The sequence below is a fragment of the Parus major genome, chromosome 14, assembly GCF_001522545.3.
Source record: "Parus major isolate Abel chromosome 14, Parus_major1.1, whole genome shotgun sequence".
NCBI classification, from domain to species: Eukaryota; Metazoa; Chordata; class Aves; order Passeriformes; family Paridae; genus Parus; species Parus major.
In genome coordinates this window covers 1,869,016-1,879,645 of record NC_031783.1, presented here as the reverse complement: position 1 = coordinate 1,879,645, position 10,630 = coordinate 1,869,016, and the positions used below count along the sequence as shown (strand labels likewise).

At 62.2% G+C, this 10,630-nt stretch overlaps 1 protein-coding gene across 3 annotated transcripts in view; it reads right to left on the bottom strand.

The window, feature by feature from the left end:
* Positions 1-358: 358 nt before the first annotated feature.
* The window catches only part of SBK1 (SH3 domain binding kinase 1), a 16,875-nt gene continuing 6,603 nt past the window's right edge, over positions 359-10,630 (bottom strand). The window contains exons 1-4 of one of the 3 annotated variants that reach the window (XM_015643349.3): positions 8,645-10,244; positions 3,721-3,923; positions 3,434-3,636; positions 359-2,900 (exon numbers count right to left, since the gene is read on the bottom strand). In XM_015643349.3, the coding sequence (XP_015498835.1) occupies positions 2,118-2,900; positions 3,434-3,636; positions 3,721-3,916 (1,182 nt within the window). In that variant the 5' untranslated portion in view covers positions 3,917-3,923; positions 8,645-10,244 and the 3' untranslated portion in view covers positions 359-2,117. Of the gene's footprint in view, positions 2,901-3,433; positions 3,637-3,720; positions 4,625-8,644; positions 10,245-10,630 lie in introns of those variants that run through there. The other 2 variants (XM_015643347.3, XM_015643346.1) reach the window with 2 other exon arrangements.

The following is a 10,630-nucleotide window of genomic DNA, read 5'->3' as shown; positions in this document are numbered from 1 at the left end:
CCCACCCTGTTCTCATTTCCCCAAGAAGACTTTAATGAAATCTGCCCTTAATTAAATCCACATTCATTTGCATAATTACCAGGAAATTGAAATTAGCCTGAGGACGTGGCTGGAATACATTTCGCATTCAAGGCGGCCGTGGCTGTTGGGAGGGGGCTGCACCGCTGGGTGCCCCCCACCCATGGGTGCTGCTCCCCACATCCCTGCCCTCCCTCCCGGGCCGTGGTGACAGGGTCCGAGTGGAGGGACAGCCACTCCTGAGGTCACGGCAGAGCAGAGGCTGTGCCCTCCACCCCCGCACAAGCAGCTTCACGTTTTCTTTATTTAATAATAAAAAAAAAGTCTTCACCGCCATTGAGAAATTTTTTGTTGCTTTTATACCTATGTATTTTGTTATTTTTTTATGGTTTCAGTTGTGTTTTTTTTTTTAAATCCTTTTCAACAGTGACAAACTGAGGTAACGTCTGTGACACTACAGCCTCTCCTACGGGAAGAAGGTCCGAAACCCGACAGCTGAGGGAACTGGAAATAAAAACCTGACAACCTACGGACACAGCGACCTCGACGGGGACAGAAATCACACCGGGCACCCTCTGGGACCCACCCCGGGCGGTGCCACCGAGGGCGGCCGGGATCCCTTATCTACATTATTGCACGAAAGATCGAGGACATCGAGGGACCTAAGGCAAAGAGGAGTAAAACCGGTGCCTAGCTCTCTACGTGGGGCAATGCTACGTCTAACGCCGGGCCCGGGGGTGCCAGGGACGGGGGCACGGCGGGGGCGGGGGCGGCCCCTGCTCTGTAAACTGCTGCTGCTGCTGCTGCTGGAAAGCGTTTATAGCCCTTTGTGGGGAATTGGGGCACCGGGGCGGCCCCACGGCACCCACCCCATGGGAGGGAAGCCCGAACCCCCCAGCAGGGTGCTCCTGCCTTGGGGTGCCCCCACAGCTTCTCCACCCGCTCTGCTGGGTGCCCAAATCCAGGAGGGAAGGTGTGACCTCCACACACACCCCAGGACCTTGTCGCTAAGGGGCCACCGGCGGCTGCTGCCACCATGCCCTCGCTGCAGCCAACCCCGGCAGGGTCTGTCCCGCTGCCGCTTCCCCGCCAGCCCCAGGGGAGGTGACAGGTTTGGGGAAGGGGTGACGGCAAGGAGGGGTGATGGGGACAGCAGAGAGAAGCGGGCGGGCCCACGGGAGGAGCTCCCTCCCCTACTCCCGGGCTGTGCAGGGCAGCCTGGGGGGCACCGCTGCCACCTCCTCCAGTCCCTGGGTACAAAGAGTGCACAGGGGCCGCGGGGATGCCGGCCCGGCCCCGAGCATCCAACCTGCTGGATGGAGGCACCGCTGGGCACAGCCCGGAGCGCTGCTCCGGCCACAGGGGACCCATCCCTCCGGCAGGGCCTGAGCCGGGTGGGGCAGGGCGGGGGCACTGCCCGTGGCAGCGGCTGGGACACACAACGACACACAGACAGGGACACTTGCTACATCAGTGGCTGCCAGCACCTCCCACGGCAGGGAGGCAGCCGGGGCTGCCGGGGGTCCGGGGCTGCCGGAAAACCCCGGCTCCCCGTCACCCACCTCCCCATCCCCTCCCAGTCCCCAGCAGGGCGGCAGGGACCAGCGGAAGAGGGAAAATCACCACCCACCCAAACCTCCCCAAAGGCCTCCTCCACGGTGCAGGGTCATCGGCCTTCCCTCTCCCCCTGACGGGGTCCGGGCACGGGGTGGGGGCAGAGCCAGTGGGTCACCCGCCACCCACTGCCTCCTGATTCTTCCTCCCCGTACTGGGACACCCCTCCCCGTGCCACCCTGGGGGGAGCCTTGGAGGGGGCAGCACAGCCGTGGCAGGGCTGCGGGTGCCCCCAGCGTCCCCAGCAGCGAGCGGTGCCCTCAGCTGGGCTCCGGCCACTGGGGGATCGGCATCCTCGGCGCTACAGAGCGCAACCAGTTCTGTCCTTTTCCTCTTCGGTTGTGTTTCTTTTCCTTTGTTTTTTTCCTTTGGGAAACCTAGAGCCCGGTCCCGGCTCGTTCCACCACCACCACCACGACGTGCTCCCCCCATCCCTGTCCGGGGCGGGGGGACGGGGCGGGTCGTGCAGCCGCCACGCTCCGCCGTCACACGCAGATCTCTATTGCTGTGGCCAGGACCATCTGCCCCTTGCCCTTGTCCTGCCGTCCGTCTGTCCTGCCCGCCGTGCCCGGGGCGGCTGCACCGGGCTCGGAGCCGCGCGTTCCGCTGCCCTCGGTCAGGACGGTCCTCTTGAGCGGGGCGGGGGTGCAGGAGCCGGCGGCCTCGTGGCAGTGCGGCCCGGCCGGGAGCTTGTCCCTGGCGTGCTTGCGGGAGCGGTAGGAGGGCCGGCACCGCACCTCGGCCATGAGGTCGCACTTGATGAAGTAGAAAACCTCCTTGACGGGGCAGCGCTTCTCGGGGTCGAGGGCCAGCAGGCGCTGAAACATGCGCAGGGCGCTGTCCGTGAAACGCCGCCACTGCGAGGGCAGCCCCGCCAGCCGCCCCTTCTGCCACCGCACAAACTCCTCAAAGAAGGCGTCGGACGCCACCGCCGCCTCCCAGGGGAAGTTCCCGGTGAGGACGCAGAAGATGAGCACCCCGAAAGCCCAGACGTCGATGCTGGTGTCCACGGCGAAGCCCTCGGCGCGGCCGGCCTGGCACACCTCGGGCGCCGTGTAGGGGATGGTGCCGCTGATGCGCTTGACCCGGCAGCCCACCTTGCGGGTCATGCCGAAATCGGCCAGTTTGACGCGGCGGCAGTCGCGGTCGAAGAGCAGCACGTTCTCCGGTTTGATGTCCCGGTGCACCAGGCTCTTGCTGTGCATGTAGTCAAGGGCCAGGCCCAGCTGCTGCACGCAGCGCTTCACCAGCTCCTCGGGGAGCCCCACCTGCGGGGGACACGGCGTCAGCCACCTGCTGTGGGTCCCACCCAGCCTGGGCACCCCCATCTCTGTGGTCTGATGGACGTGGTGCTTTTATCAGGGTGCTCTGAGGCAGGGGGTGGTGGTGGGTCCTGGCCCACCCAAGGGATGGGTGGTGGGTCTCAGGCTCTCCATTGGATGGTTTGGGTTGGAAAGGACCTTAAGCATCGTCCTGGGCAGGGACACCTTTCACTGTCCCAGGCTGCTCCAAGCCCCATCCAGCCTGGCCCTGGACAGTTGCAGGGATGGGGCAGCCACAGCTTCCCCAGGAAAAGGGTGATGGGTCTCAGGCCATCCTAGGGATAGGTGATGGATATTAGGCCACCCAGGGCATGGGCGATGGGTCCAACACTTGTTTGGAGGAGTTTGTGGTCAAGCCCAGCCTGGATAGGGGTACCCAGTCCCTGCACCTTCACCCCCTCCCACATGGGCACAAAGCCCAGCACCCCTTGAACCCCCAGATCCCCCAGAGGCTCCCACAGGAGGTGCCAGGGTCCCACCTGAGGCGGGATGATGTCAAAGAGGTCCCCGCCGGGGGCGTACTCCTGAGCGAAGACGTAGCAGTCCTCAGTCTCGAAGACCACGTCAAAGACCTTGATGATGAAGGGGCTGGAGGAGAGCGTGTTGGTGATGCTGAATTCCCGCAAGAAGTTCTTCAGCTTCGTCTTGCTCTTGTTGACGAACTTCAGGGCCATCTTTGTGCCTGTGGAGGGCAGGGGACAGGGGTGAGCCTTCGGCTGGGACAGACCGGGCACCCCGCTGCCAGCACCCGCCCTGCTCCCCTCACCTGTGCTTTTGTGGGACACCAGGTCCACCTTGCCGTAGGTGCCCTTGCCGAGCTCTCGGATGAGGTCATAGTGCTTGGTGATGTCGGTGCCCGAGAGGGTGCGGATGGCCAGGGACTGCATGTCCTCTGTGATGAGGGGCACCCCGCAGCAGCCCAGCTTGCGCGACGGCTCCTGCTCAATCGAGCCCGCGCTCATGGTTGCGCTGCAAGGCAGAGGTGGTGCTGCTTCCATGGGGGCTGCAGAGCCATTGTGTCCCATCCCGTCCCATCCCATCCCATCCCCAGGACTGCAGCCATGGCTCCTTGCAAAGGGGGATTGGGCTGCCAGGGTGGTGCTGAGCAGCCCCCACTGGGTGTCACCTCTCTGTCCCCAGGGACCACCAACCCAATGGCTCTGGGGGGGATGCTCCAGCCTCTGCAGGGGCTGCAGCCATGTGGATGTTTGGGGCAAGGGAGGGCTCCAGGCATGGCAGAGACAGGGACAGGAGACAGGGACATACACAAGGACACACATGGATCAAACAGGGACACACACACGGACACATTTTCTCAGGCCTGGTGTGTTCACAGCCACCCTGCAGGACAGGAGCTTAGGCCTTTTGGGGTCCCCTCTGCTGCTGTGTCCCCAGTGGGGACCCCAAGAGCCATCCCTGTCTGCTCCAGCAGGGAGCCTCCTCAGGCTGAGCCTCGCCCCAGCCAGTGGAACCAGGACCATGCACAGGGACCAGTGGGACATGATGGCTCTGCAGCAAATCCCTCCCTCACATCCCTCACATCCCCCAGCACCAGCTCCTGGCCTTTGCCAGCCAGGGTGCCAAACACTGCTGTGCAGAATCCCAGAATCCCAGACTGCTTTGGGGTTGGAAGGGACCTTAAAGCCAACGTTGTTCCATGGGCAGGGACACCTGCCACTATCCCAGGCTGCTCCAAGCCCTGTCCAGCCTGGCCTTGGGCACTTCCAGGGATCCAGGGACAGCCACAGCTTCTCTGGGCACCCTGTGCCAGGGCCTCACACCTTCATAGGGAACAATTCTTTCCCAATATCCCATCCATCCCTGCCCTCTGGCACTGGGAAGCCATTCCCTGTGTCCTGTCCCTCCATCCCTTGTCCCAAGTCCTTCTCCAGCTCTCCAGAAGCCCCTTGAGGCACTGAAATGGTCTTTAAGGTCTTCCAGAGTCTTCTCTTTTCCAGGCTGAACAATCCAAATCCTCTCATCTTTTCCTCACAGCAGAGGTGTTCCATCCCAATAATCATCATTGTGGCCTCCTCTGGACTTGCTCCAACATTTCCATGTCTTTCCTGTGCTGGGGACCAAGAGCTGGATGCAGCATTCCTGGTGGGATCTCAGCAAAGCAGAGCAGAGGCCAGCCCAGCCAGCAGCACATGGACAAACACTCCTCACTCCCAACAAATCATGGATGGTTTTCTCCTCTGACCATTCCCACAAGAAGATCCAAGATTGGAATCACCCATCACACCACCACAGCAGTGAAACCACTCCAGCATCTCCTCTGATGTCTTCAGGGCACTGCCTCACCCTCTGTCACCGCAGAAGCACAAACCGCGGGCAGCCAGGGACATGGGGACAGCACTCGGTGGCTGTAGGTGGATGAGGAAGGACTGAGAGAGCCCAGGTGGTGCCCATGGGCTGAGCCCCACGCAGGGGCTGTGACAGCCACCCCAAATGGTGCCAGACACCCCACAAAACACCTGCAGCACCCCACAGTCAGGATCACAGAAGGATCCTCCCAGCCCCTTCCCAATAAGGCTGAGTCGGATCTCCAACTTCTCCCTCCTTCCTTCCTTCCTCCCTTCCTTCCTTCCCCCCACCAAGCTGCCTGTCATCCCAAACCAAAGCTCAGCTTCTTCACTTATTATAGTTATATTTTTTCCCTGGGAAGTTGGGGAAAAAATAGAAAAGGAACTTCAACATCATGATGTTCCAAAAATGTAACAGTTTGACTCATAAGATCTCCGAAGCAGCTCATCTCCATAGTGTTTCATTGGCCCCCTGGCAGAGGAGCACCATCTCAGCGTCTGGGTGCTGGAGGTGGAGGTGGATCAGCAGCAGCTCGCTGGAGGCAGGACTGAGAACAGCCCCCAGCATCCTGCACAAAGAATTCCGGCTACGCTTGGATTTACGATTGCGCTCATCAATATCCCTTAATTAACCGGCTTTGAAATGCAATTATTCGAGTTGGGAAGGTTGGGTTTGAGGAAGAACCCCGCTGGTTGGATGGGAGAGAGGAGAGGGAGGACTGGCAGCTTGTGGAAGTGCTCTCCAACTCAAGGGCTGTTTGCTCTTCCCCTTGGCTCAGCCTGTTGGGGTTTCCAGGTGTCTCCTTCCCAACCAGCAACCGAGGAACGTCCACGGGGAGCAGGGATCCCGCCGAGTCAGGTCCCGTGCTGCGGCGTGGGCTGGCACAGCTGGCACCGGGATGTGCTGCCAGGGATTGGGATGTGTCGGGGTCCTGCCGCAGTGCCGGCTCCCAACAACAACCCTCGTCAGGGCTATCGGCAACACGGGGCCACCAGCGATCCCAGGAGAAACCAAACAGCGGCGGCGACCGAAATACCGACGCGCCAAGGCCAAGGAAAGCGTAAACGCAGAAGTTTTCATTAAAAATTGAAAGGCTTTTGAAAACATGTTGGGTTTGATGTGAGCAGCGAAGCGGGGCGGCAGCAGGCGGCAGCGAGAGCTCTCTTCCAGCTCCGTGCGCTCCCGGGGACAGCAGGGATGCGGGAATGGCAGGACACGGAGGGATGGCGGTGCCAGAGCGGCAGGAGATGCCACCAGCTTGGCCCGGCCGGGGTTGAGTCCCACATCCTTCTGCAGCCAGGCCAGTCACACCAAGGATCACCTGTGCGGCCTCTCGCCAGGTCGGGTCACTCCAGAGACAGAACGGAGCCTTTTCCCAGCAGCCCAGCTCCTCTCCCACCCCAAAACCCCCAAAAGAGGAGTCAGCACCGCGTCTGAAGGAAGCCAAACGCACCCTCTCCAGTTTCAGGTGTTCCTGAAGGAGCTTTCCCAAGCAGGGACGAAGGATGCTCATCCCGGCCGAGTCCTGGCAAAGCCCCCCAAGGGTTCAAGATCCCGGGAGTGACAGAGGCAGCGAAGCTGCTGCCACGTGGCCCCGGGACCTGCCGCTCACCACAGGCGGTTCCTGCCGTCATCTCCGCATCCTGAGCCATTTCTCCTACTATTCAGACTAAAATTGTTCTGTGTTTAAGCTTCAGAACCGTTTATCTCATTGAGTGAGGAGGATAATCCACCCACCTCTTCCTTGCTCCCTGGCAGGTATTTATAGGCAGCCACTCGTCTCCCGTCGGCAGCTGCCGCTCCTCTTCCCAAACCTCCCGGCTCCATCCCCAGCACGGCGGAGCAGATCCCGGCAGGACATCATCCCGTATCCACAGCCCAGCATCCAGCAGGGAGCCGAGCCTGGCACCGACAATCCTGCCCCAGCTCCGTTCCCTGCTGGGGGATGCTTTGTCCTGCTCTGGATCCAGCCCTGGGCACATCGGCTCTGCCCATAACTAATTGCAAACTCATTAGGAGCTCATTGAGAGGAGCAGAGGCCGCCCGGGAGAGTTGCCCCAGGCTCCCGCAGAGGAGGCTGCTGGATCAGCGGCTGCTTGGAAATTAAGAGGGAAAAAGGGGGAAAAAAACCCCTCCGGCCACATCAGAGACTGACGGAAAAACAATCCGGTTATTGCAGGAGGTTACAGGAAAAGGGTTTGGGCTGAGCCTGATGCACGGTTGAGCACCAGGGGCTGGGACTCGCACCGTGGGCTGTTCTGGGGTAAGGAACTGGGAAGATGAAGGGAAAATCTATGCAGGGCAGGAGCTCTGCAAGACCCAGATTCCTCTTTAAAGAGGGGAGAAATGTGAAATGCAGCAGTGGGATGGGCACAGGCCCACGCTGCTCTGTCCCTGCACTTGGCAGAGCTTTGATTTCCCCATTTTCATCCCCAAACCCTCAGTTATGAGCAGGTAACACCGACTCCCACCCAAGGCCAGCAGGCTGGAGGCCTGGGCATCCCTCAGGAGGGGATGACACACCCTCCACACCCCAAACAGCTTCCAAAACAGCCCTGTTTCCCCTAAACCACACACTGAGCCAGCAAAGTCACACCCTGGCCCTGCCAGACCCATCCCCTCTCGCAGTTCTCCACATGCCAGCACCAGCCTGGTGTCACTGGAACGAGGGGCCCCCACGCTGAGCTGCTGCCTCCCAGCGCCCCACTCTGATTCCAGCCCCTGCCACCTCCGTTCCTGCCTGACCCCATTCCAGGGACATCCTCTCCTCTCTTCCGTGCCTCTGGGACCCACAAACCAGATATGAGCTATGCTTCCCGGGGGCTGTGGCACGCTGGAGCCCAGGGAGGGCTCGCAAAGGCACCTTGGCCTAACGAGGACAACGTGGTTGTGGGGGCAGGACGGGAATCTCACCGGGGCTCGCAGCCACCGGCACCCACCATGGCCAGCCAGCCTCCGGCCAGGCCACCTCCCACCTCCCCCAAAGCAGCAAAACAGGCCAAGGAAAAGGGTTCCTGCATCCATGTGCCACCCCAGGGCCATCCAAAGCCACTCAGGACAAGCTGAGTGCGTCTGGGAGGTGGCTGCTCACACACTACACGGGGACATTGGCTGCTGGCAGTGGTGTGGGGACAGCCCCTCTGCCAGCATCCCACAGCCCAGCAGGAGCAGCTACCTCAAAGAAGCCATGGGTGGGACATGTCTCCATGTCCAGCTGGCTCCACAGCAGCAGGACAGCACCAGGAAATGCTGGAGCACCACGGACACCACCAGAACCAGCACCAAACCTCCACTGAAGCACCTGCAGCAACCGGGACTCCCCAGTGCCCACAGTTTAGGGCTGAATTGGCACTGAATTCCAAGTTATCCAGCAATTCTCATACCAGCTCCTTGCCTTGCAGCCTGCTCGGCAGAAGGATTTTCTTCAGCAAAGCCAATGAGCGCCCAGCTAGGCACGGGCTCCCAGTCAGGAGCTGCTCTCCCAGTGCAGATGTTCCAGCTGCAGGGCAGGGTCAGGCCCTGTCACACCCATCCATGGTGCCCTCCGCTGCAGGAACCATCTCCCATCCTGGCCAGCAGCCTGTGACAAGCTTCCTCAGCCTTTGGTCCCAGGATTCAGGTTTCACAGAGCAATTTGGGAAGAGCAAACAAAGCAGTGCCAGGACTCCTCCGCCAGCTCCCCGGGGAGCCACCACTCCTCCTTCCTGCCACCGTTCCCTGTGCCCTCCGCACTGCTCTCCCGGAGCTGCCAGCAGGATTTTCCCTGCCTTCATCCACACTGGGCTGTCTCTGTCCATCGGCCCCGATGACAGGACCTTGGCTTCCTTTCAGTGCTTCGGCCTCCCGGAGTTTTTGCTGCCGAGCAGGATGGCTTCGTTAGGACCTCAGCTCCTCCAGCCTGCAGCTCCTCCCGCCTTCGCCGCCAGCACCGGGGATTTATGATTACTTCATTGTTTGATTGGTTTCATCAGCCTGTCATCATCTCCCTCCCAAAACTCTTCCGCCAGCGCCGGCTGCACCGCACGGTTGGGATCTGCAAAGAAAAACGCCCCGAGCGGCACCTGCCCGACCCCACGGCAGGGCCAGCCGGCCTCGGCCCCGCTCGCTCCCGGCGACAACAGGGACACGTCCCTCTGCCACAAAACCCAGCCCTGACTCCACTGCAAGGGGCTTTACGTGCCCCGTGCAGCCCGGGCATCGCCCCCAGCTCAGCCTCCCGCCGGCTGGGATGCTCCCGGGGAGGAGGATGCTCCCCCGGGCAGGACTCGGTGACACGGCGACACCGGGCGGGTCGGGGGCTTGGCACACGGACACCCGGCCCTGACCTCTGCCTCCCCGTGGGTCCAGGACAGAGGGGTTCCGAGGCAGGGCCACCCTGTCCCCGGTCCCCGAGCTGGGCTGGGGCTCCCGCCTGGCATCGCCCGCCCGCGGCCACGGCGGCAGCGAGGCCGGACCTGGAGGAAAGTGGGTCACGCTCCCCCTTCCCCGCTGCAGCCGGGGAGACGCCGGGGTGGGATGGAGGCCCCGCGGCCAGGGGACAGCAGGGGACAGCAGGGGACAGCAGGGGAGGTGAGAGGGGAGATAGGGGAGGTGATGAGGGGACACAAGGAAGGTGAAGTGGTGAAGGGAGGCGAGATGACGAGAGGAGATGACACGGGGAGATGACGAGGGGACAAGAGAGGACACGATGAGGAGAGACAATGAGGGGAAACGAGGGGAGATGATGGACGGGGCATGAGGGGAGATGACAAGAGGACATGAGGGGGGATAATAGGGAAGACAGGAAGCTGGTGAGGGAAGACAAGGAGAGATTAGGGAACATGAGGGGAAACAAGGGGAGATGAAATGAGGAGGTGATGAGGGGACACAAGGGGACACAATGAGAGGACACGGCCTGAGCTGCCCTCGAGGCCACCTCTTTCTGCTCTCCCCTTCCCCTGTTCCCAGCTGTCTTCCAGCTCAACGCACCCTTCCAGACGCCCCCAAACCCACCGAGAGCCCCCAGGGACCAGCCCCGCGGCCGCAGCACCGCTCGGTGTCACTCACACCCCTCCGTCCCCGTCCCTCCCCCTCGCCCCCCCCGCCGTACCGGGGCCGCCCGGGGCGCAGGTGCCACCGGCCGCAGGAGGGACCCGGGGCGGGGGGGCGGCCGATCCCGGGGGCAGCGCCCGCACCGCGCGGTGCCCACCCCGCTCCATTCATCCCGGAGCGCCGCTTCTACCGGGATGGGGGTTTTGTCCCCTCCCCGCGCCGTGCGGGCAAACAAAGGGCGGCCTCGGTACTGGGCGGGCAGCGCCCCTCGCACCCCCATACCCGTATCCTCATCCCAGTATCCTCATCCCCGCACCCCAACCCCGCACTGCCGCCTT